The sequence below is a fragment of the Bos grunniens genome, chromosome 22, assembly GCF_055505025.1.
Source record: "Bos grunniens cultivar Pamir isolate PY7600 chromosome 22, Bosgru_T2T1.0, whole genome shotgun sequence".
Taxonomy (NCBI): domain Eukaryota; kingdom Metazoa; phylum Chordata; class Mammalia; order Artiodactyla; family Bovidae; genus Bos; species Bos grunniens.
Genome location: NC_141186.1, coordinates 28,475,005 through 28,501,887, shown reverse-complemented (window position 1 = coordinate 28,501,887; position 26,883 = coordinate 28,475,005). Strand labels below are relative to the sequence as shown.

General features: G+C 46.5%; 1 protein-coding gene and 1 long non-coding RNA gene across 7 annotated transcripts in view; one reads left to right on the top strand and one right to left on the bottom strand.

The window, feature by feature from the left end:
- Positions 1-26,883, bottom strand: part of PDZRN3 (PDZ domain containing ring finger 3) — a 494,666-nt gene that overhangs the window by 255,937 nt on the left and 211,846 nt on the right. For 2 of the 4 annotated variants that reach the window (XM_086366710.1, XM_086366711.1), the window contains exon 1: positions 12,071-12,909. The exons of the other annotated variants lie outside the window; for them this stretch is intronic. In XM_086366710.1, the coding sequence (XP_086222836.1) occupies positions 12,071-12,793 (723 nt within the window). In that variant the 5' untranslated portion in view covers positions 12,794-12,909. Of the gene's footprint in view, positions 1-12,070; positions 12,910-26,883 lie in introns of those variants that run through there. 4 annotated transcript variants of the gene reach the window in all.
- On the top strand, positions 11,368-23,606 carry LOC147348232 (uncharacterized). Of its 3 annotated transcripts, none has more exons than XR_015151258.1 (3): positions 11,368-11,908; positions 13,393-14,244; positions 23,275-23,606. It is a non-coding gene; the product is annotated as an uncharacterized LOC147348232 (long non-coding RNA). The 3 variants fall into 3 exon arrangements; XR_015151259.1 differs by lacking the exon at positions 23,275-23,606 and having other exon boundaries at positions 11,368-11,751; positions 11,834-11,908; positions 13,393-20,081; XR_015151257.1 differs by lacking the exon at positions 23,275-23,606 and having other exon boundaries at positions 13,393-20,081.

Sequence of the window (26,883 nt, the reverse complement as noted above, 5' to 3'; positions counted from 1 at the left end):
CAGGGCCGAGGAGATAGGATGGGCAAAGGGCACTGATCATGGCTGGAGCGTGAGGAGGGAAATCAGACGAAGGATGTCCCCAGGCATGGAAGGAGATGTCCTCACGACAGCACAGAAGAGACATCAAGTCAAAGGAAGTGCGGACTTGGATACGGACAGTGGAGGAAGGAGCTGGGAACAGAGGACACCGGAGGGCTGCTGAGACACTGGGACAGCTTCCAATTCTACCAGAGAACTGAGTCTTGATGGGCGGAGAAGAAAGGGAAAGGGAGAGACTGGGAGTGACGTATACACACTATTGACACTGTGTATAAAACAGGTAACTAATGAGAACCCCCTTACAGCACAGGGCAGGCGTGCCCAGCCTCCGGGATCTAAGGACTGATGACTTCAGGTGGAGCCGATGTAATAATAAGAGACATGAAGAGCACAGTAAACCATACTGAATCATCCCGAAACCATCCCCAGCCCCTGGAAACGACTGTCTTCCGTGAAACTGGTCCCTGGTACCAAAGAGGTCAGGGACTGCTAGCATAGGGAACTCTACTCAGTGCTCTGTGGTGACCTAAATGGGATGGAAATGCAAAAAAAAGAGGGGATATATGTGTACATATAGTTGACTCACTTTGCAATACAACAGGAATTAAGAGCAGCATTGTTCAGTTCAGTTCATTCGCTCAGTCGTGTCCGACTCTTTGCGACCCCGTGAATCGCAGCATGCCAGGCCTCTCTGTCCATCACCAACTCCTGGAGTTCACCCAGACTCACATCCATCGAGTCAGTGATGCCATCCAGCCATCTCATCCTCTGTTGTCCCCTTTTCCTCCTGCCCCCACCCCCTCCCAACATCAGAGTCTTTTCCAATGAGTCAACTCTTCGCATGAGGTGGCCAATGTACTGGAGTTTCAGCTTTAGCATCATTCCCTCCAAAGAAATCCCAGGGCTGATCTCCTTCAGAATGGACCTCTCCTTGCAGTCCAAGGGACTCTCAAGAGTCTTCTCCAACACCACACTTCAAAAGCATCGACTCTTCGGCGCTCAGCTCTCTTCACAGTCCAACTCTCACATCCACACATGAGCACTGGAAAAACCATAGCCTTGACTAGATGGACCTTTGTTGGCAAAGTCATGTCTCTGTTTTTCAATATGCTATCTAGGTTGGTCATAGCTTTCCTTCCAAGGAGTAAGCGTCTTTTAATTTCATGGCTGCAGTCACCATCTGCAGTGATTTTGGAGCCCAGAAAAATAAAGTCTGACACTGTTTCCACTGTTTCCCCATCTATTTCCCATGAAGTGATGGGACCGGATGCCATGATCTTCGTTTTCTGAATGTTAAGCTTTAAGCCAACTTTTTCACTCTCCTCTTTCACTTTCATCAAGAGGCTTTTTAGTTCCTCTTCACTTTCTGCCATAAGGGTGGTGTCATCTGCATATCTGAGGTTATTGATATTTCTCCCGGCAATCTTGATTCCAGCTTGTGCTTCTTCCAGCCCAGCATTTCTCATGATGTACTCTGCATTTAAGTTAAATAAGCAGGGTGACAATATACAGCCTTGACGTACTCCTTTTCCTATTTGGAACCAGTCTGTTGTTCCATGTCCAGTCCTAACTGTTGCTTCCTAACCTGCATACAAATTTCTCAAGAGGCAGGTCAGGTGGTCTGGTATTCCCATCTCTTTCAGAATTTTCCACAGTTTATTGTGATCCACATAGTCAAAGGCTTTGGCATAGTCAATAAAGCAGAAATAGATGTTTTTCTGGAACTCTCTTGCTTTTTCCATGATCCAGCAGATGTTGGCAATTTGGTCTCTGGTTCCTCTGCATTTTCTAAAACCAGCTTGAACATCTGGAAGTTCATGGTTCACGTATTGCTGAAGCCTGGCTTGGAGAATTTTGAGTAAAGAGCAGCATTGTAAAGCAGCTATATTCCAACAAAAATTTAAAGTGAGAGAACTTGATGGGGGGGCAACAAAAATGGAAAAGAGATGGTACCTCCTTGGCAGCTTTTCCTAGAGTCGCCCCCTATTTTATTACTCTTCCTGAATGGCAGGGTCTCTTCCCTCCAGAGCCAGGACTTGGGAGGGCAATGAGCTCTGACTTACAGCGCTAACTTGGGGATGGGAAATAAAGATGCCTTCATATTCTGGAGTCCAGCCAGGACTGGTTCTGTGGGAAGCAGGCACGAAGCTCTAACAGATGCTCAGCCCCCCATCTCCGCCCCAGAATCCAACTCAAGCAGACAGTCAGGCCCCCAGTGTACTGCAGGGTCTCCTCAGAAGCTGCTTAGGTCTTTCCAAGGGTGACAGGGCAGAGACTTAGTAACCTGGGAGAAGGGGGCGTGGCATGAGCCACCCACAGCAGGTAAATTACAAGCAGAAATAGAAGCTCCAAGTTCAGGAACATACAATCGGTTCTGCTGAAAATACGCTTGGCTATTATACTCCAACATGTAACTACCAGATCAGTGTTTAAAAAAAACAACACCCGATTTATAATCTGCCTAATTTAAGGTCTCACTGGACAAGATTAAGAGGAGGGAAATAAAAGTCACGGTGAAAACACAGAAGTCACAAGTCCTTTGTCAGAAAGACACCATATGGTGGCTGTTCTTGTTTTAAGTCCAAGAATGTAAACCGTCTTTCTATGGCACAGTCCCTCTTCCTCTCAGCATCACTCTGAAGTCACCGCACCGCTCTCCTCCAAACAACCCGGCCTCAGAAACTTGGACGCCAGCCATCTTCTAATCTATGTGGCGGCCCTCAAAGTCCATCCACGCCACTGTCAATGTGGATCCTTTCTACAAACTCCTTTCCGCCCCGTGACGGGTGTTCCTTGATTACTGCCGCCGTGGGACTCGCAGCTGAGAACTGGCTCGACTGGAAAGCCGCCTGGCGGGTTATGAGCACTGTAATTGACTGACCACTCGTCTGCATATCTGGGATGACGCGACACCTCTCGGCCTCAGATTATGCAAAGCTCTCAAAGACTCGCACAGCTGGGAAACAGCTCTGTCTGCTGACTAGTGACAAGAGAGGGCAAAAATGTGGAGGGCGGGGCTGGGGGGACCAGGAGACAGAGCTGGCCACCAGACATTCTCTCCCAAAGAGATGGAATGCCTTCTCTTTCTCCGAACTGAGATGCTTCGGTCCTCTTCGTCAGTCAAAATATGTTTTTAATGGGGAAGCAGCCTGGACTAAGCCCTCCCTGTAACTGCAACCTCAGTTCTGAAGAAGGTGTTCTTGGAGGAAGAGCAGAAGGGGAAACTGCTTACGCCTAAGACCAAAGGGAGTCTTAGAGAATGATGCTTGAAAACAAATTGGAAATGGATGAGATTAACAGAGGTATTAGCAGCATGTACCTGCCACGAGAATAGGGAGGATGAAGAGAGATAAAGGGCGTGGGGGGACAGGCAAAAAGGACAAAGATTTCCTGGAGCCACAGACTAGGAAACATGCATCCATAAGCCAAACAAGATGGTTTTGAAGAATACCCTCAGAAATTAAGCACGGATTGTCAGTGTCGCCCTAGGCCAAAATATACACATATTTTTAGCCTGTTGCTGTTATATTTAAATAACCTGAGAAACCCCCAAGTCTACTTCTCCATTTGCATGAGTCTGATTTCAAGACTGTGTCTCTCATTTTTATCATCTGCTCATTCACTTTTCTGGAGAACACCTCCAGGCGACATTTTCACGGACACAACAAACTAACTTAAGGGACTACAGCGTTTTCCCATTTCCACTTGATGGACTGCAAGGTGGTTTCCGTTTTTGAGATATGACCATCCAGTCACCCAACCCAGAGCATTTTCTCCTCCAAATCAGAAGCAAAGCAAAGGCTACCCAGCTGTAATGTCCTATGTTCCTGCTTACAGGATGGTGGGAGTTTGGCCTGCCTCCCCTCCTCTTGTTTTTCCAGTAGTCATGTATGGATGTAAAGAGTTGGACCATAAAGAAAGCTGAGTGCTGAAGAATTGATGCTCTTGAACTGTGGTTTTGGAGAAGACTCTTGAGAGTCCCTTGGACTGCAAGGAGATCAAACCAGTCAACCCCGAAGGAAATCAGTCTTGAATATTCATTGGAAGGACTGATGCTGAAGCTCCAATACTTTGTATACCTGAAGAAAAGAGCCAGCTTGGTGGAAAAGACCCTGATGCTGGGCAAGACTGAGGGCAGGAGGAGAAGGGGGTGACAGAAGATGAGATGGCTGGTTCTCATCACCAAATAAATCAATGGACATGAGTTTGAGTAAATTCCGGGAGTTGGTGATGGACAGGGAGGCCTGGCGTGCTGCAGTCCATGGGGTTGCAAAGAGTCAGATGTGACTGAGCAAATGAACTGAACTGACCTCTCGTTAGTTTGGTAACTGCAAAAGGACAAATGAATACACATAAACATGCAGTAAGCACATTTTGTTTGCAGCTTTAGGTACAGCCCAGAGCTGTTACCCAGATGCAGTGCAACTGACATGAACATCCCTCTTTCTCAAAGTCTCCAGCACTGACAAGCAGTTAGAGAAGAGACACCCAGAGAACGGGTTACCCAGGGGCAGACTGAGGTTTGCAATGAGCCTGTGATCCTTTGAATAAAAGATCCCTTTCCTTCTTCTTCATTAAACCATCTCCAATTTCTAAAGTTTCTTCAGTGATTTACTTGGAGAAGAACCCCAAACCTACAGGTACTTAATAAATGTTCAACAAATGCTCGGTAAGCCTGATTAGGATCCTGCCTGCTGGAGAGCCAGTTCGATCCCTGGGTCAAGAAGATCCCCTGGAGAAGGGAATGGTACCCACTCCAGCATTCTCGACTGGAGAATTCCATGGACAGAGGAGTCTGGTGGCTCCAGTCCATGGGGTTGCAAACAGCTGGACACAACTGAGCAGCTAACACTTTCAAACACTTTCATTTTATCCTAAAGCCTGTCCCATATGGGCATAACATTAGCCCATTTTAGAGATGAGGCAGTTAAGGCTAACAGGAGATTAGAGGATCCTCCCAGAGACCCTCAACAATGAGGCAGAAGCAGCACAGGAGCCTGCATATCACTGACTCCAGGGTTTGATACTAATCACACACCAGCTCAATTCAGGGTACCCTGGAGCTGCCGGTGACACAGGCTTGCATCCAACCCTGACGTGCAACCTGAATGGGACTTCACCCCCTTCCTGATAATGTGCAGCAAAGACACAGGGCACCTGAAAACAGCTTCTCGCAAAATTCTAGGGTGACCCCTCTGTCCAGGACTCATTTCTGCACAGGTCCTCTGCCAGGGGAAAAGCTCATCAGACTCCCCTTCCTGGAGAAGGGACCACTGCAGGGCCCATGTACACGCGGGCTGCACTGTGGCTCCGCCCCTTAGGCTCCCCATAAACAGACTCACAGGGTCGGGGAGAAAGATGGACGCCCAGGTCCATCTGTTAGTTATTTTCTTTACAAGAGTAATCATTATGTTACACCACTTCCCTTTCTTATTGGAACAGGCTTATTAGAACCCCATTAGTCAGGGAGGACAGAGGTGACCCACAACTCGGATGAGCAAAGAACAGAACAACGTGGCGTTTTCAAAGACACAAGTGGGTGTCTAACGAATCCAGGAGTGAAAGCTGTGCACATTCCCCTTTGTACCCAGCGGTGCCCATCCCAGTGCCTGGCACACAGTGTGTAAGCATGTGAGAACCTAACCCGAAAGAACACGTTCGGAAGAATTTCATTTGCTTCCTACCACCAGCCACTCTTTAACTTATTAGGTTCAAAATTAGGGAATGATTAAAAATTAGGGAATGAGGCATGATTCCATCCAAGACACCATCTTTTTCTTTTCCTTTTGTCTCTCTTTTATAGTGAGAACCTGTTTTGTTTTATACTCCATGTGCTCCACACCAGACCTCTGAAGATGGGAATTACAGCCTGGGGTGAACCCACTTCATCACCATGAACCACAAGCCATCGGACCAACTTGGAGCCAGAAGATGATGCTGGGGAAGTTATTTGACCTTCAGAATCTTTCTTTTTCCATCTGTAATGGGTTGTGGGTCCTAAGTTTGCAGAGTCTTTCTGAAGTGCTGGCATGTAGAGAAGCAGCTCTTTGGAAACCTGTATGAGCCTTTGGAGGGGATACTGCCTCAGGAGAAAATACTGTCTTATTTTGGTAACAGCTTGGAATCAGGTTCTGGGTGCAAATCCCATCTCTACACAATTAGAATCCGAATCCATACAACTTCTAGTCTGAACCCAGCTGTTTTATAGTGTTTTACAATCTGTCTCTCTTACCAAAAACCCCCCAAAAAACCATCTACCAAATGAATAAGATAGGGAAGTTAATGTGTGTACATACACAAAGCACCCTAAGTGTATGCTGCTGCTAAGTCACTTCAGTCATGTCCGACTCTGTGCGACCCCACAGACGGCAGCCCACCAGGCTCCACCATCCCTGGGATTCTCCAGGCAAGAACACTGGAGTGGGTTACCATTTCCTTCTCCAGTGCATGAAAGTGAAAAACGAAGTCACTCAGTCATGTCCGACTCTTAGCGACCCCATGGACTGCAGCCTACCAGGCTCTTCCATCCATGAGATTTTCCAGGCAAGAGTACTGGATGGCACCCAGTAAAACTCAATGAATTTTATTTCTCTTTCTTTTAAGCCCCGTGTCTACAGCCAACACAAACCAGCTTATACATAGATTCTCTCTCATCAAATATTTTCACAAAGAAGCAAACATCATTTCTGAACTCAGAAAGAGCCACTTACAGATAGACGGCAACAGAATTCCCAATTCCTATTATTCAGTTATGATCATTTGAGCCAGTGTAGCTGGGAAATACATCTGTAAGCTGAATCCTAGTTTTCTATATATAGCACTGAAATGAAATGGATGCAACAGCCCACAAGTCGTTTTAGCTGAACTGGGACAGCACAGAACAGTCATTCTCCTGACGCTTTTCAGAAACAGAAAAGACACTGAATTGTGAACACTCTGATAGACACATTTCAAAGTGTTTGGACATCTGGAACACCTTTCCATACAACTGTCTATTATAGATTCACTATCTCCAGGAATTCTGAAACAGACAAAACTGTTTCTGGGATTTGGGGCTTTATACAGTTTGATCTGGGTGGATCTTGGGGAAACAAAAAGCATGCCTCCCACAAACCTGGAAACAATTTTGTTCACTTGCAGGTCACGGAAAAACTCATTATTTTTTAAGAGTGAGCTAACAAGCTCACTCTTGGTCAGCAACCTGAAAAGTTTTGACGGCTGACAAGACACCCTTTCGATCTTGAATTTATTCACTGAAAACATATCAAGAGTTCACAGAGTACCTGGTGACCGAACTGGTGCCAGGACATAGCCCTGAAGAATGCACACGTGGTCCTTCCTTTACCGTCCCTCACAGACAATAAGCTCTTCCTGTTATTCAGTCACAGCAGTGAAGAAGGCCATGCAGGCGGAGCACCAAAGTGAGAGTATCAGGGTACCAGCCCTAGTCTGTCAGGCCAGAGGGAGGGCTTTCCGCAGGTGATGATGGTGGGAGCATAGAAAGGTCATCTAGCCACGAGCAAACCCCAAGTGCCGACAGCAAGGCAAGGGGTAGAAGGTGAAGAGTTGGAAAACCTGCCAATCACCTAGGTTACCTAGTGATGAGCAACTGGAAAGACTATTCCTAGGGGAAAAAAGAGCAAGGGCAAAGGCCCAGGGGCAGGAAAGAGCTCATGGGTCTATTCTCAGAGACCACAGAACCTGGGAAGAGAGACTAAAGCAAAGAAGAGCACAGGCAGGCAGGACCCAGAGTGTGCTTCACCTTACATCCATCCAAGAGAAACTCAAGGCACAGCAGGCTTGAAGTTCCCAGGTGGCGCAGTGGTAAAGAATCCACCTGCCGATGCAGGAGATGTGGGTTTGATCCCTGGGTCCGGAAGATCTCGTAGAGGAGGAAATGGCAACCCCCTTCAGTATTCTTGCCTGGAGAATCCCAGGGAAGAGGAGCCTGGTGGGTTATAGTTCATGGCGTTGCAAAGAGTCAAACATGACTTAGTGACTGAGCAGGGTATCAGATTTACATTTCTAAGAGATGATTCCCAGCATGAGGTCACTGGAAGGAAGCAAGAAGATACAGAGAGGGAACAGCTGTGGTCTAGGTAAGAGGTGATGGGGGTTGAGACCAGGGCTGATTTCTGTCCCAGAGGGGACAATGACAGCGTCTGGAGATATCTGTGATTTTCATGCTGTGGGAATTGCTCCTGGCATCTAGAAGGTAGAGGCAAGGATGCTGGTCCGCATCTTATAATGCACACAACACACACACACCACACACACACACAACCAAGAATGATTCAGCTCAAGATGCTAACAGTGCTGAGGTCAGGAAATTCTGGTTTGGACCAAAGTGATGATCTGATGGGGCTTGAGAGTGGTGAACAGACTCAGGAAGTGTTCAGGAAGTAAAATCAACCAGGTTTAATGAAAGACTGAATGTGGGGGTAAAAGAGCAGATGCTACTGAGGTTCAGTCTCAAGTTTCTCAAAAATTCCAAGGAAAGTTGTGCCCAGAACCTTCCCTTTCCCAGAAAGTCAAATACTTTTTTTTTTTTTTTGCTGTGGAATGCCTTTGTTCCTAGAATCAGGTGGTAAGTCAGGGTGGGAAACTGAGGCTGGGAGCCAAACTCTTTAACATCTGTAAGTATAGTTTCACCAAGTCTGCTGTAGCCTGGATAGGGCTGCAGATTGGTTCAAGATGCCTTTCTGGGCCATGTTACCTACCATACAGCTGCTAGGCGCTCTGGGTTTGAGAACTATGCACTGGTCCTTCATAAAATATTCAGGAAGAGATGTTTAGACAATGATCAGTAAAATCATAACTGTGTGAAGAAAAAGAACACATGTTGGTCTACATCTGTACTTGAGCCTAAACTCTCTGTCTAGATGAGCAGTTACCCAAAATGTGCTAGGTGGCCTAGCATCAGCTGGGAACTTGCCAGAACCTCACGCTCCTCACACCCTGATGGGGCAGAATCTCCAAGGGTGAGATTCAGGAATCTCTTGTTTCATCTCCAGATGATTCCAATCATATGCAGGTTTGAGAAGACCTGTGTGAGCTCACCTTTCAGAGCAGAAGAAACGATGCCAAACCCTAGCTCTAAACCCTAAATGCTTAAGTGTTCGTTGCTCAGTGGTGTCCGACTCTTTGCGACCCCGTGGACTACAGCCTGCCAGACTGCTCTCTTCAGCGGATATCAAAAATTGCAATCTAAGATTATTTAAATAATGCCAGATCACTTTATGGTACAAGTTCTAAAGCCCTGAACAAGGGGTATGGAAAAATCTTCTGAGTGTTTCTTATCTACTTTAGCTCTTAACAGAGAGGTAAGTGATAGGACTTTTAAAAAATAATAAAAGTTTTGTGCATGCCCGTTTCCAAGGAATATAAATCCTTCTGCCTTTTAGAAGAGAATAAACAGTACCCGGTGGGAGCAGAGAGTCCGGCCAATGAAATAAACAAGTTCTTAAACAGCTTGCAGTGGGAGGGGGTCTGTCTGGCAGATGCAGGAACAGCGAAAGCTTTCCCCAAGGGTGACTAGGGGTTAACTTTAAGGCAAAAGCAGTGCGCTTTCCCCTAAGGCCTGGGCTGAGACGGCCAGGGTCTGAGGCCAGAAAATTGAGTTCAGCTTTCAGGCCAGGCCTTTCTTGGCTGTTCTCAAGCCAGCACTAAGGTCCATGAAAGTCCTGAGCAGTGCTCCAACTCCAGAAGGAAACTTTTGTCTGTAAGCTCAGAAAGCAACATCTTGTCCCCAAGCTTAATGCCCCTGATTATCCTCCTGACTCACCCAACAGAACTTCAAAAACATCCATAATTTTGATTCAAGTATCATATTTTTGATTCCGAGAGAGAGTTTACCCAAACACTCCAGAAAGAAAACAGAAAGGCAAGAAGAAATAATAAACCAGCTTAACAATGAATGATGTATAAACTCCGGGGAAGTGAATGGCTTGTTTATAAATAAGCGTCACTTAAAACTCCGCAGGAAGTCCAGATGACAGCATAAACAGGAGAAACTCCGGGAACTCCTTCACCCCAAGCCCGGCGCCTGCTTGTAGACAGAGCTTGGCCCCCTGCTTTGGGGACTTGCAGGCTCACACCAGTCTTTTGTACGCCTGTGCGGTCCTGGGTGAGCCTCAGAGCTGTAAATATTTGCCCTTCACCCAGAGCCGGCCAGCTGCTGAGGCTGCAGCTGACAGACAGGCCGGGGGCCAGGACAGGGTGGAGGCGAGAGGGGGGAGTCGGTGTGCTCTATGGGAGAGGGGGCTGGGAAAGGGCCAGAGAGGCGAAGTAGACAAGCAGACACAGGCAGGCCCCTGGGGGACCCCTCAGGCGCACACATTCTGCTCCCCTGCAACAGGCAACCAGAGTGGCAGCGGCATGGTCCAGGTGCCTCACCAGTTGGTGAAAAGGTGGCCTCTGCAATCAAGGGAAACCTTGGTTCTCTGTGGGTGACTGTGTCTCCTCAGGGGATAAAACACGCAGACATTTCTGGTGGTCACACCTAGAGATAGGGGGTTCTACTGGAATCCAGTAGGTAGAGGCTAAGGACGCCCCTTAGTGCACAGGACAGACTCCTATAGCAAAGAATTTGGGGGTCCAAAATCTCAAAATGCCCAAGGTTGACAACTGAGGTGGAACCTGAATCCTAGCTCTGTCTCGTGAGTTACCGTTTGACTCTGGACAAGTTCTGTGACCTGTGCTTGCTTCCTCATCTCAGAGGATTACATACAGAATGCATGCAGAGTGCTTGCTACTGTGGCTGGTACATAATAAACCCTCAGTAAATGGTACTTGTGGTTACACTGAGAAGTGACACGATGGTGGCTAAGAGCTTGGGCATCTGTGGGTTCGGAACCCACTTCTGCCACCTCGAAGCCATGACTCAGGGCCAGGGCTGCCCCTCACTGGTCCTGAGTTCTCTTCGTCTGCAAAACGAGAAGCAACCTGCCTCCCTTACTTGATTAAAAAGGAAACAGCTGAGAAGCACAAGAGCTTAGCAGAGGGCCTGGAGCAAGGCAAGCCTCCAGCAGTAGTGGCTGTTGTAATTATACCAACTCCCAGGACAGGGGGATGGCTTACAAGGGAAGGAGGGTAAAGATAATTACAGGCAACACTTGTTGAGCATTTGCTCTCTACAGGGCAACTTGCTAGATCCTTTTCATATGTTCTCTCCCTGAAGCAGGCAAAGAATCTATTTTACATTTAGAGAGATTGAAGCACCTGGGATTAAGTCACAACATTAGCCAACAGCCCAGACTCGAAAAACAGTTCTAACTCCAGAGGCCTCACTGCCAATTATTACTTTATATTTGGTGGCGGTTCCTTTAATTCCTTCTGGAATTCTTTCAATCCCTGGAGGAATACCACAGGAGGGGCCTGGCAGTGTTTCACCCCCTGTGTCACATCTCTAGGGCCCTACTTTTCCAACTTGAGAGAGCTTAAGCAGCTTGCTCAAGGTCAGCCAGCTAGTTGGCAGCAGAGCTCACACTGGAATCCAGCTTTTACTCCAGCGGCCTCTCTTCTGGCAGCCCTGTTAACCTAGTCTCCAGGGGCTGGGCTGTGGGTTCCTTTGATTCTTTCCGGACCGCCTGAGGGTGCATGGATATAGTTAACATCGCGTGTGTCAGTATCTTATCTCCTGTACACGTGTAGAGGAACCCTGTTTCCCAACTTTCAAAGAGGTTAAACGACTTGCCCAAGATCATCCATCTGGTCTGTACCAAAGCCCCTACAGGGTTCTGACTCAAGAGCCACACTCACTCTTAACTCTGCGCTGCTCTCGAATTCCTTTTAGTTTTTCCAGAACCGATGAAGCTGCTGCAGCTGTACTTCACCCTGAGTTTAATCTGTAAGGACAACAGTTGCCAAGGTGAGACTGATTCCCCGACCTGCTCAAAGCGATCTATCTGGCAAGGAGTGTTAGAAGAGGGAGGCAGAGATGCTCCCGGAAGCTCCCGGTAACACCAAGACCGCAGGGACTGGGAGGCGCCCCAGGGTCAGTAGGGGGTCTGGGCGGGCGGCGGGCGCCTACCTTGCCGCCGGGCGGCGGAGCCACGCAGCGGCTAAGCGAGTCAAGGCGCGCGCTGTACTCGGTGAACTTCTTCTGGTAGCGCAGAGCGGTCATCTGCAGCTCCAGCTGTGCGGCGGCCAGCTGCGCCACCAGGGACTTCTCGCGTTTGCCGGCCCTCAGCGCCTCCTTCTTGAGCGCCTTGTGCAGCGCGCCCAGGCGGGCCTGCAGCGCGGCGTTGTGCGCCCGCAGGGCCCGCGCACAACAGTGGCCTCCGGCGCGCTGCTCGCCTTGCGTCAGGGGCAGCCCGCAGCCCTCCTGGCAGCGGCCCACCGGCCGCGCGTCGCACGCGTCGCGCATGTGCGCCTCCACGTCTCGCCGCAGCAGCACCTGGCCGCAGCCCGCGTGGCGGCAGCGCGCGGGCGCGAAGTCGCAGCGCTCGAGGTGCTCGGGCAGCTGTTGTAGCTTGACCACCTGGCCGCAGCCGCGCGCCGCGTGCGCGCACTTGATGTCCAGCTTGAGGATGAGGCGCTTGAGCGGCAGGACGTGGTTGAGCTCCTTGGCCGAGAGGCGACCGCGGCAGCGCGCCGGGCAGCTGCCCTCCTGCACCACCCAGGGCAGCACACAGCCGGCGCAGAAGACGTGGCCGCACGGCGTGGTCAGCGGGTCCTCCAGGACTTTGTGGCACAGAGCGCACTTCAGGTCCGGGTCCACGTCGCCGTCGAAGCGGTCCAGCTCGAAGCCCATGGTGGCGGCCGGGGCCCGGGGTCGCCGCCGGGCGGCCGGCCGCCCTCTCCCTCCCAGCGAGGCAGCCCAGACGCGCCGGCAGCGCCGCCCGCTCGCTCGCTGGCTCTCCCCGGACTGAGCCTAATTGCTCCAGACTTCCTCGGAAAATGCCCGAGGAACAGAACTCCTCGGCCGTAATTGCGCGAGCGCGTGCGCAAGACCATTCTGCCTCGGCGGCCTCCCGCCCGCCCGACGCAAAAGGGAGGAGAGAGGGAGGGAGGGAGAGAGAGAGGGAGGCGGAGGAAAGTGAGAAGACCCAGAATCTCGCCGAGGGGACTGGCCCGCCCAGGACGCCAGCCTGAGCTCTTCTCGGGAAACTCCACTCCTCTGTCTTGCAGTTTTCGCTACAGGAGACAAAATGCCAGCTGAGAAAGCTCAGAGTTAGCCTCTAAGGATGCTGCGGCCGCCCAGACTAGTTTCCCTGGAGCCCCGTCCGGGCCAGACTGCGACTTTTGACTCCACTCCGCGGCCTCCTCTTTCCGTGGCTGACTGCAGAGAGATTTTTGCATGGGGTCCGCTATTTCAGCACTTACGGTCTTTATTTAATTATTTCATTCTAGGGAAAGTTACGGAGCCGGCGGGACGCTCCGGCAACTACAGGTCAGATCCGAGGTTCAGCGGATCCCGAAGTTTGCCAGGCCAAGGTTTCCAGGTGCTGAGAGCGAATGTATGAGGGCCAGTTTTCGGAAAGGAGAGCTGCTCACCGGCTGCATTCTGGCTCCACCCAATTCACTTAACACCTTTGACTTGTCCGCACTGTAGTTTGTTGCTGGGCCCTGCTACATTGGTCCCTTTAAAAATCATCAGTACAATATTGTGAGAGAGCATCAGCTGTATTTAAAAAATATTTTCGCCTATTACAAAAGAAGTAACCCTGGTCTTACATTGTTAAAAACTGCATAGTGTAGAACTTCAAGAAGTTCCTCCATAGTCCTCCGCACTCCTGTGCTCCTGTGAACTGTCTTCCTTCAATTTTTTTTTTCCCCTTTGTATGCACTTTGTTATATTTCCATATTCCAACTGAGGAAACTCAGGCTGAGAAAAGGCAAAAGATAAACTACTCCTGAAGACCCTGTAGAGCATTCTTTCTCAAATTTTACTGTGGATGCAGATTCTGATCCTGCATCTGGGGTGGAGTCTGAGAACCTGCTTGTGAAAAAAAGCCTCCAAGTGGTGCTGATGCTACTACTCAGTGGATTTCCACCTGATTGGGAAGTGGCAGTCCATGAATCTGGACGTTTTGCTTCTGCTGGGGAGTAGTTTCAAGCAGGGCAGTTTTCAGCAATAGTACTTTGGAATTCCAACTTACGTGATCAATTCATAGCAACATCCATGGATTTGGTGATTTTTTAAAATTTTTCTTTCTCTACCCCAGGCTATAGACATGGCTAAGAAACATCTGGCCAGAATTGGTAAGAAAGAAATCAAGCTATGGCATTCTCATTTAGGAAGTGCTGCCAGATCCTGAATAGTGAAGTGGAAAAGTTGAATCTCAGTGTTTAGTGTGGCTCTGGGGTCTGGAAAGTGGGATTACAGCATCCATTTTGTCTAATTGCTTTTACTTCTCTCCTTTCTGTGGCTGAGAAAAGCCCATGGCCTTTCTCTTCACTATGTAACTGTTTTGCCAGAGTAAGAAGGTTGCCTTGATGTCCAAAAGGATTACTTGTTTTGAACTGGCCTTTCAAAAGTTGTCACTGATTAGATTTTTTTAGTGCCATGTTGAGGTCCCTGGATAGTGTTCTTTCATCTGTGTTGGTGGCATTTGTTGTCTATTTGTGGTAGGGACTTTAATTGCTTAAATCAATTAATGCATTCCTTCGCTAGTTCTTGGAATATAATTGGCCTTTGTTCAGATAAGCAGGTGCCAGAAATCCTCCATCAGTATATTTATTAAGCAGCTCACAGGTTCTCAGATAATGGGTAAGAAACACATTCTTTCACCAAAGGTGTGTGGGCCTGTCAGTTTCATAGGGTGGACTAGTATCAACAGGGTGATCCTCGTCAAACCAAACTGGTTTTGAGAAACAGGGAAAGCTTACTGCTTAGTTTGGGTATGCTACTGCTAAGTCGCTTCAGTCGTGTCCGACTCTGTGTGACCACATAGACAGCAGCCCACCAGGCTCCCCCATCCCTGGGATTCTCCAAGCAAGAACACTGGAGTGGGTTGCCATTTCCTTCTCCAATGCATGAAAGTGAAAGTGAAGTCTCTCAGTCGTGTTCGGCCCTCAGCGACCCCACGGACTGCAGCCTTCCAGGCTCCTCCGTCCATGGGATTTTCCAGGCAAGAGTACTGGAGTGGGGTGCCATTGCCTTCTCCTACTTTGAGTATAGGTTTCTCTTAAGATTTGTCCCACCACCCCCACTGCATCGCCAACTAAGAGGCTATTGATGAAATGCTACAGCTGAGGCCACAGAAAAACTATAGCAGACTGTGGATTGGCCTCTTTAGGCAAAAGAGTGACATGAGTTTGAGCAAGCTCTGGGAGATGGTGAAGAACAGGGAAGCCTGGAGTGCTGCAGTCCATGGGGTTGCAGAGAGTTGGACACGACTGAGGGACTGAACAACAACAAAAGAACAGCAGTCAGGAATGCACACAAAAGGATTCCAGAGCCCTCACTCTTAACATCTGTGAGCACACACTGCCTCCCCCACAACTCCTAAACTCAAAAGTCATCGCCTTACAGATATATAGATAATCACGCTACACCTCCAGCATTACTCATCTCCCCTTTCTCTCTATCAGTCCTCAGTTTCCCCTGAGCTTCAGATAATTTGTGGGTTCAGTACTAGAGAAAGGGAAATAAAAGGGCAAGTTTTTTTTTTTTCTTGTTTTTGGTGGCTTCCCTGGGCTTAAATATATATACTCTACCAGCCAAAACAGCACTAGACAATTAGATTAATAAGCATCTTTTTTAAAAAACCAAATTAAAAGTACCACCAGGGTTTATTAAGGTTTATTTGTCAAGTGTGAAATGTCTCAGTCAGATTGCTTGCCTCCTACCAGAGCAATGTCAGCCATTCTGGGGCCTGCAAGATTCATCCCTGATGGCTCAGACGGTAAAGAATCTACCTGCAATTCAGGAGACTCAGTTTCGATCCCTGGGTTGGGAAGACCCCCTGGAGTAGGAAATGGCTACCCACTCCAGTATTCTTGCCTGGGGAATCCCATGGTCAGAGGAGCCTGGCAGGCTACAGTCCATGGGATCACAAGAGTCAGACACAACTAACTCATACACGGGTAAGATAGGTCATCTTTGACCTGGACTGTGGAAGACTTGGGCAAGTCAGGATGAGCTCACACAGTGGGAGCTTTGGACAGAAAACAGGAAGCGTTGGGAAAATGTTTCTTACCTGCTTCTGTGCACAAGTCTGGTGCTGCACATCAGCAAGACGACATCCCTGTCCCTCCAGATGAAATGAGCTTCTACAACACTTTGGATGTTCCCTGGTGTAACACTCATCCCACTTAAAGTCTCTGAACTTATCCAGCAGGTGTTTATTTAGTAGGTAGGCTTCCCTGGTGGCTCAGATGGTAAGCAATCTGCCTGCAGTGCTGGAGACCTAGGTTTGATTCCTGGGTTGAGAAGATCCCCTGGAGAAGGGAATGGCTACCAACTCTGATATTCATGCCTGGGAGATCCCTGGACAGAGGAGCCTGGCGGGCTACAGTCTGTGGGGTTGCAAAGAGTTGGACATGACTGAGTGACTAACACACATACACACACACGCACACATGCACGCACGCCCTAGGAAGATGCTGTTCTGGCACCAGGGCGACAGGTGAACAAGATGTGCTCACTGAGCACTCCTTCCAGGCTGGGGAGATGCAGACATCCAGACACAAAGAGCTTCCTAAGACAACGGTGTGATAGGATAAGTTCTCTTGAACAGGGCTACTCAGAGTGTCGTCATAGGTACAGGCAGAACCAGGGAGCTTGTTGGAAATGCATAGTCTCAAACTTCACCCTGCGCCTACTGAGTCAAGACCTGCATTTTAACATCCCCAAGAGATCAGTGTGCACCAAAAGTTTGAGAAGCACAGCTATAAAGACCATCCACCAAGACAACTTGCTGGAGAGAAATCAGAGGAGACCGTTCCAAATAGAGAAGTCTCATGAGAGGAAATGAGATGTGGCTTGAAAGATGAGACGGGCCAGCAACAGTCAGCAGAAGATTCCGGGCAGAGAAGCAACAGAAAGTGCAGTGGTCCAGAGGGAGTCAAGCTCTTGGTTTATTGAAATTGGACAGAACATCCCTGGAACAGGCTGAGAAGGGGGGAGAATAGAAGCAAATAAGGGTAGAAAAATAGGCAGAAGCCAAACATCCAGTGGGTTGCACAGCTTACACGGTAAGAAGCGTTCATTGCCTTTGTGAATGCTGGATGCCGGTGTTGAAGGGTTTGGTCTCTGTCTAGTTCTCAGCCAACATTCTATTAGAGAGTCAGGGCCTCGTGCCCATATTCTATCTCACGTGGGTAACACTTAAGTGTTCCTGCTCCCTGGTCCATGTAAGTTCCCGCTTCTAGGATCCTGAGCACAGGCTGACTCTAAGAACATGAGTGTCTGTGTCACAGGATGGGTTAAACAGGCCGCTGTGGCCTATTTAGAGTGTATATCATTTAATATGTTGTTTCCAGAAGAAAATGTATTCTGAAATTGAGAACAACCAACTCTCATAACAGAAGAAAATGGCAGCCCACTCCAGTATTCTCGCTTGGAGAATTACATGGACAGAAGAGCCTGGTAGGCTACAGTCCATGGGGTCACAAAGAGTTGGACCCGACTGAGTGACTAACACTTTTAACTCTCGTAAGAACAGCTGGATCATGCTCTGGTCATGGATTGGCAGGCTGTGCACAGAAAAAGTGTGCGTGTGATAAATATGATTGTAAAGATGCATGTTGATTCTAAAGATGCATGTAGATTCTGAAGATGCACTGTAGACATTTGGAGCTGGAAGAGACCTTCCCTTTTATTCCACAAATACTTATGGGACCGTTATCCTATAAAGAGCTTAGAAGGAAAGAATATGAAAAAGGACACAGGCCCTCTTACCTTTAAAGAGCTTATAAGGCCCCCAAGGTTGCCAGAAGATCCAATAGTTCTAATACAGAAACATATGTTAAGTATCTTATCCAGTCCCACCTACTCACTATCAGATGAGGAAATGGAATCCCAAAGAAGTTAGATGAGTTTCTAAATATTTATGATGCAACATACTCTCATAACACACACCAAGATACCCTGCATGCCAGTTCAGTGGAGAGAGGATTGGACTAAGTGTTGGGAGATGAATGTTACAATGATCACTGGGTGGCCTTGGGTCAGTTATATGAGTCTATGTAAACATAAATGTGTATGTATATGCAATGTAATTAAGAGAAGCAAACCCCTAATTCTCAGAGACCTCAGTCTGAAGAATTTTCTTTCCCACTCTTATCCCCTGGTGTGGATATCCATATGGTCACGCAGAGCCCCAGGCCCCTTCCACCTCATGGCTCTGCCTCCTCAAGTCCTCTCCCTAAAGTCCTCTCCCTAAAGTCTTCTCCATTTAGTCAGTAGATGGGGAGAAAGAAGGAAAGACTGCTCTACTGACAAGGCTTGAGGATGGCGTACATTATCTCTACTACTTTCTATTGGCTGTAGTCTAGTCACAGGCTGGCAATGATAGTATGGAAATCTGGGAAATGTGGTCTAGCTCTGTTCTCAGGAAAAAGAATTAGGTTTGATGAGGATTCTAGCCAATATATCCATATGTGTGTATATGTATATGTGCACACCCCCTATGAGTGTACATACTTACATGTGCATATACGCATATACACACCCACTCGCATATACGCATATACACACCTACTCCCATGCATACATGCACATGTGCCAGAAAATAGATTATGTTGAGCTAATAGAACAGAACAACCAGGGAAAAAACAAGCTAGATTTTTATTTCTCTCTTCAAGAAAACCATATGACTTATAGTTAGCAGCCCATGGCTGATATAGTGGCTTCCAGGTGACAAGGACTCAGGATTCTTTCATCTCCCTGCTCTAATGTTGATAGGATGGGTCTCTAATCTCACTTCACTGACCAAGATGCCTGCTGCAGAGCCAGCAATTCAGGCAGAAGAATGGGAGGATGAAGGAAAGGCCACAAATGACTACCCCTTACTTAGCCAGCCTTCTTTAAGAGCTTTTCTCAAAGCCCTACCAAACTACATTCCCGTACAGCTTACCAGCAACCACTAAATGCAAAGAAGGGGATCTGTGAAATATAGTCTTTTATGAGAGCACATTGCTTCATGGAATATTAAGAGAGTTCTACCACAAGATATCACTTCACACTCATTAGGATGGCTCATGTCAAAAAGATATAACAACAAGGGTTGGCAAGGATATGGGGAAATTGGAACCCTTATACATTGCTAGTGGGATTGTACAATGGGATAGCTGCTGTGGAAAACAGTTCGGCAGCTCCTCAGAATGCTAAATGTTGAGTGACCATCAGACCCAGTAATTCTACGCCGAGGTGTATACCCAAGAGAACTGAAAACATTTATCAACATGAAAACTTATATACAAATGTTTACAACAGCATTATTTGCAATAGCCAAAAAATTTAAACAACCCAAATATCCATCAACTGATAAACATGTAAACAAACTTTGGTATAGCCATGCAACAGGATATCACCTGCCATAAAAAGGAAGGAAGTACTGATTTATGCAATAACATGGATGAGCATTGAAAACATTATTCTAAGTGAGAGATGCTTAACAAAAAAGGCCACATATTGCATGTTTCTATTTATATGAAATTTGTAGACACAGAAATTAGGTTAGTGCTTGTCACGAGTTGGGGGGAGGCAGAAGTGAGGAATGCCTGTAATGGATATGGGAGTTCTTTTCGAGGTGATGGCAGTGTTCTAAAATTAATCAAGCCGATGGTTACATAACTGTGAATATACGAAAAACTACTGAATTGTATACTTTTAAAGGGTGAATTTCACGGTATATGAATTATATCTCAATGAAGCTACTATAAAAACATGAAAATATTAATAGGGTTATATAAAGAAGGAATAAGGGAATGATGAATATTAGTTACACAGATACTACCACTCTGCATGTATCAATATATATGCATAAGCTTTTCAATCTAAAAAAACAGTGTTTATTTTCTTGTTCATACTAAAGGCTATATTTTTAAAAATTATTGATTTGAATTGCAATTAAAACTCTTTTCTCCTACAAGTTTTTGACACTCAATTCAAAGTGACTCAGGCATTGATGGGGGCGGGGGGGTGAGGGGGCGGGGGTGGAAGGGGGAGACTAGGCCCCATCACTGAAAAGTCCAGGAAGTAAAATGGCTTCAGGTATGGCTGAATCCAGATGTTCACACAGACACAATACGAATCTCCCCTGCTTTCCTCTGGGTTGGCTTGCTTCTCAGGCAGGCTCTCCCCATATGGCTACACAGCCCCTGTAATCCAGGTTTACATCTTAGCAGCGTCCCAACCCCAAGAGAAAGAACATACTTTCCTAATAGTTTCAAGAAATGTCCTAGGCATAATTCTGGCCTGCCTCTGACAGTGTGCCCATTCCTGAACCAGGGAGTGGATGACAATCACACCCACACCACAAGAAATGAAGGCGGGGGAGGCAGTGGTTCTCCAAAGAGACTCCAGAAAGGCAAAAAATGCATGCCTACTACAGTCTTAGTACAGAAGTCATCACTAGCCCTAGAGGGGGAAGAAGCATGACCTGAAAAATATATACGCACCCACTGTCTGCTGCTGCTGCTAAGTCGCTTCAGTCATGTCCGACTCTGTGCGACCCCATGGACGGCAGCCCACCAGGCTCCCCCGTCCCTGGGATTCTCCAGGCAAGAACACTGGAGTGGGTTGCCATTTCTTTCTCCACCCACTGTCTAGGAATGACATTTAAAAACACCGTCAGCCGCCCTAACTGTTCTGAGTTATATCCTGATTTGAAGCAATCATCTGTGAAGGGAAAAGAAATACACATACTAAGACCATTTAAGGGCTTCCCTGGTAGTTCAGACAGTAAAGAATCCACCTGCAACATGGGAGACCTGAGTTCAATCCCTGGGTCGGGAAGATCCCCTGGAGAAGGAAATGGCTACCCACCCCAGGATTCTTGGTGGGAGAATCCCATGGACAGGGGAGCCTGGCAGGCTACAGTCTATAGGGTCACAAAGAGTCGGACACGACTGAGGCAACAGCACGCACACACGCACAAGGCCACGTGGTGCTTTTTTTGATGGAGGCTGCTTTTAAATACACAAAGTTTAATCTCTTATCGTTCTAGAAGTAAAAATCTAACAGTGGGTTCCATGGGACTGAAACCAAGGTGTTGGGAAGACTGCATTCCTTCCAGAGGCTCCAGGGGATGATTCTCTTCCTGACCTTTTTCAGCTTCTAGAACTGCCTCACACTCCATGGCTCACAGCTCCATCCTCTTCTCTTTAAAACCAGTATAGCATTTTCAAACCTCTTTTACTTTTTAATAACTATGTTCAACAATAGACCCTCCTCTTTCAGCTAAATGACAGGAAGATACAGTTTCTACAGTCAAATTTAAACTTAAAATTTAAAAGGTACCTGTCTCGTCAGTCAGTGCTAGATTCCTAGGCCCTGGGACAGTGTTTGGCCCACACTGGACACTCACTAAACTTGTATATTGCATATGTAACTTACTCAAATACTTACAAGTCCAAAAAAAAATCTGTTTTCTGTTAATAAAGCCTCAAAGATCTTTGATTATTCCAAAAGAGCAAAATACCAAGGAATGCAATTTGAAGAGTGAGAGTTATTTTCACATGAAATCCCCATCAAAAGGAAGACCTTCATAGATGTATGGAAGATAAAAAAAAATCATAAAAATAAATATTCATAAATTAATAAAACCCAGAATCCCAGCACTGGTTTCATTGATAAATAGGACTTTTTTTTTTTTTTCTAAATTTGGGAAACCTGCTTTTCCAATATTTAAATTTCACTTTAAGAAAGCATGTTCTTTAAAATAAGTAAGCTCTTTAAAATCTTTGCAGCTGAGGCCTGTGGTCTAGGAACTCATTCATGTTAATTTTTCTCCTGGCACCTTCTCCATCATTCTCATTTACTCTGTCTGTAAAATTATGATAATAATAATCCATGCTTACCTAACAGAAGGTAATGATTGCTAATTAACTAATTTTTATATGTAGAAGCCCTTGAAGAATGTACACAGTTGCTAAATATAATCATTTTAAGCTGATGGCAAAGATAGTACTTTCTGTTTTCAAGAATGCTGTCCCTTCCACAGAGATGGAATTTCATACACTGCGTCTGTGTATCTTCCATTACTGATAGATGTGACAAGCAAAACCCTGCAGCGTGATATCACTTTCTCTTGTCACCTAGGACCTCAAATAGCCAGAGCCGTGCTCAGTGGTTCATCAGCGGGGGCCTCTTTACAGAAAGGCATAAACCACTAACCACTTCGGCACTGGTAACCAGAAACAGCAGTCTGAGCTCAGCTAATGTAGAATGGCAGCTCTCAAACGAATGGATTTCCAGAGAGACTCCCTACCGCCTCCTTAAAGTATAACACAATTGCTTTCATTTAAATCCCATTTGATTGCATTAAAAAGAGGCTTGCCCATTGTTTTTTTTTTTTTTTTCCTCCTTGCCTTTTCTTTTTACAATTTTTACAACCAAAGAATAACTTCTTTTCTTCTGGGAGGGCTTTAGGCACAACATTTTTGAGATGTCAGCCAACCAAGAGAACTGTTGTATTGCCGTTCTTTGAAATCTCGTCCATAAACTGTGGTTTTGGTACCCAGATCAAGCGGGCACTTGGCAATGAAAAAGCTAAAACATAACAAGAACGAAAATAGTGCTATGACAGTACAGCGTTTCCAGGATAATCGTTTGTTATATTTTAACAAACAATACTCACTTGAACCTTTCATTCTATTTTCATCACTGTATAGAAACAGACACAAAGCATTTAATGAAGCTGGTGCGGCGCTTTTTACAATGGCAAAAAGCAATCATGGGGGAACAAAACACCTTAATATGATAACGTTCTTTCGATCAGGTAAAGTGGAAAATATGTCCCAATGCTGGCACACTCTCTGTCATTTTGGCAAATGGCACACTCCGTCTTGACAGAATATAAAAGAGCTTAGAAGTGGAATCCAGAGAGATGAAAGGATGTGGAGGACAGTGAGTCAGTTTGTCGTTGGTGGGAATCTTTATCATAACTTATAATTTATCTGTGAGTTGTGTAAGCTTCAAGATGAAGATAAAGCCGGAATCAGAGAGCTCATACTGGTTTTCCCTCTATCCCAGAATGGCAGTTTCTGATGGTTCTTTCAGCTGCAGATGAGTGAAAGTGTGTTTCTAACTTGTGTATTGCATGCTTTGCTTTTGTTTTTCAGGTGAGCAGTAACCAACTGACTAGCCGGGGAGGAGACTGCTCAGTCTATAAACGATCTCGACGGGTGAAGGTCTCAGAAGTGCATACAACTCCAGATAGCCGCAAACACTTAGGGGTACCTTTGGGAAAAGTCAAAAGAAGTTTCACATTTCACATGGTAAACTGGGAATGGTGCGTTTTCTTCTCCATCCAGAAATCCCCCTTGGATGGACTGATGACCATTTTTGGAGGTAGGAGGTGGGGTGGGGAGCAGCATTTGATAAAAATGTATTGAATGGAACAAATACTGTATACATATAAATTTAACCATTAAACTGACCCTGAGCCATTGAATGGGCTTCCCTGGTAGCTCAGCTGGTAAAGAATCCACCCACAATGCAGGAGACCCCGGTTCCATTCCTGGGTCAAAAGATCCCCTGGGGAAGGGATAGGCTGCCCACCCCAGTCTTGGGTTTCCCTGGTGGCTCAGCTGGTAAAGAATCTGCCAGCAAAGATCCCCTGGAGAAGGGAATAGCTACCAACTCCAGTATTCTGGCCTGGAGAATTCCATGGATTGTATAGTCCATGGGGTTGCAAAGAACCATTGAATACCACCAGTCTATTCATTAGAAAAAATTTAATCAAAGAAACAATTTATATGATTGCGCTCTATATCAGGGGTTGGCAAACTTGTTTTTCCTAAAGAACCACATAGTAAATATCAGCTCTGTAACGGCTTTCTGGGCTCTCTGTCACAACTACTCCAGCCTAACGTAGGCAGCACAAAAGCAACCACAGACAGCATGTAAACAAAGGACTGAGGCAGTGTTCCAGCTCAGCTCTGATTTCAAAAGGGCTGGTTTGGCCCGCGGGGCTTAGATTGGCGACCCTTCTCATCTGTAAATGCACTGCCTTTTGGTGAGACAAAATCAACTAAACCTGAGACCCTTAAGACTATCAGAGTAAGACAGAGTGATATGGACTTTATGATAGATGCTCAATAAATAATAATACTTTCAACTTAAAAGTCAGAAAAATCAAGCTTCCTGGACCCACCAGTTATTGTCTGTACAACATTTGCAGATTTCGTCAATTTGCAAAAGGGAGAGGTGATTAGCGCCTACTTCACAGAGTTGATGTACGTTCAATAGGATAACATTTAAATGAGAAAACTCATGTGAAGTGTTTGGCACGATGCCAGGCACATTACTGACTGAACTGGATAATGTTAAGACTGAGTTATTGGCCATGGGGAGAGTGAGGATTCTAGTGGACTGTGCTGGTGCTTTCTGAAGTTATCACCTACAAAGGAAGCCCAGAATCTCTGCCCTACAGCCCTGGAATTCCAGGATCCTACGGTAGCTCAGCAGAAAAGAATCCACCTGCAGTGCAGGAGATCTGGGTTCAATCCGAGGGCTGGGAATATCCCCTGGAGAAGGAAATGGCAACTCATTCCAGTACTCGTGCCTGGGAAATCCCATGGACAGAGAAGCCTGGTAGGCTACAGTTCACAGGGTCGCAGAGTTGGGTACAATTGAACACACACACACATACACACACACATACACTCACAACTGCATGTGATACAGACAGTGAAGCTGAAGCCACATATGTAGTGATACCGAGAAGCAATTTGCTGGCAAACTTTACCAGAAAGGAATTAGAGGGAGAAGAAGCCATAACAGAGCCACAAATGAATCATCTCTCTGTTCTGAAGTTATTTATTATTTTGTGAATTAGCTGGTTAGTCGCTGTCACAATGTTGACATCCCCCAAAAACAAATGAATAAAGGAAGCGTGTGATAGCCTCTCTTTTTAGAAAAAAAACGGTGCCAAGAGTCATTCAGGCAATTCTCTGAAAGTGAATTACTGAGTGGCATTGTCTTTCAAGGTCAAATGTGTCCACTGTGCTAAGTGTAAAAACCAAAGTATCTTTTTAGGCGTTCTATAACTCAGACTGCCAAGATGCCTTCATTACTGGAAACCCCTGTTAAGCCATTTAGGGAAATATTTATTCATCCTTTGTTTACAGGAACTGGAGGCAGAAACCAGAGAGCTATTTCATTGAGGAAGTCACAAGGTCATGTCTTATTCACCTCTCTGTCCGTAAGACTGAGCATGGCTCTTGGCATCCAGTAGGTGCTTAGCTGATGCCCACAGCAGTACTGATTGAAAGAAAAGAAGGTGCCATGGCTTTCTCAGGCTTCTGATGGTACAGACACACAGGTCTGGAACATTCTACTATTCAAAGCCCTTGCTCTGCACCGCAGGGTATATTGGAGACAGTAACCGATTGCATCATATTATATGCTTGGCATAATTATACTGTAGGCTTTTGTCTCCTTTGGTGCCAGTCAGTCTCAAAACACATGCTTTGCTTATGTCAAGTGCTGGGGTTGCCCACTCATTACATTTGGGACTTGTGAACTCTGTGTCTGCATCCTGAGAGGTTTCAGCCCAGAGGCTCATGCTTGGGAGTACCAAGATGGCTTTAACCTCCCAAAAAGATGTTGAACAATGGACATGTGAGTCCTGGAGGAAAAAGAGGAACAGAGCAGACAAGGACCAGCTGGGGCTGGATCTGATGCTCCATGTGGATCATGGTGATCACATCTTTTCCATTTTAAATATTATTAACAATGAAGCTGCTTTTCCTTCATTCCTCAGAAGGGAGTTTAATCTGTAGGATACTATAGATTCTCTCCTCTAAATCTCTTTCCCATCCATTTAGGTCATGTCTTCACCACCACGCTTATTCAAGCTACCATCTCTCTTACCCCAATTATGGCAACATTTTCCAAAGTTGTCTCCCTGCAAGCCCCTTCCACACTGCTGCCAGAGTGGTCTTTTTAAAATGGAAAAATGGCTCTGAACTGCTGCTGCTGGGATATTCCTATTTCTCTTAAGAGAAAAGTTGTAACCTTACACTTCATTTCACCTCTAAGGCTGGCATGATCTCACCCTGCGTGCCTCTCTTGCCAGCCTCATTTTGTGCTTCTCTCTCAACTTCAATTCAGCAACTGAAGACACTGCCAAGTGTCCCCCAGTATCACTTCTCTCTTGTGCTAAAAAACAATTTTAAAAAAGCTGAGGTTTCTCCTGGGCCTATGACTGCCCAGTAAAGAACTACATTTTCGGCCCTTTGAATTCTGGACAATTGAATGTGAGCAGAAGTCATGTTGTCCCCTCAAAAGGATGTAAGTCTCCCACCCCCACTGGTCAGCACGCACACCAAGCACATGTGACCAGCCAGGGCACCAAATTATATCCCGCAGGCTAAGGCTGGTTCATCACTTTTGTGTCAGTAAAGTTTGATTGGAACACGACCCACCCATTCATTTAGGCATTATCTGTGGTGGCTTTTAGATTGTCAGAGTTGAAAAGTTGTGATCAGGACTGTCTGACTTGCAAAGTCAAAATACTTTCAATCTGGTCCTTCACGCAGGAGTCTGCCAACCTGTGCCCTAGAGGACACAGAGCAACAAGCGAGAAGGAGCCTGGGTTCCGGGCACAAAAGAGCCCATCATATCAGCCAAATAAGTCCATCTGGCCTGTGAGACATTTTTAAAACACACTTTTAAAGCTTCCTTGGTGGCTCAGTGGTAAAGAATCCGCCTGCTTATGCAGGAGA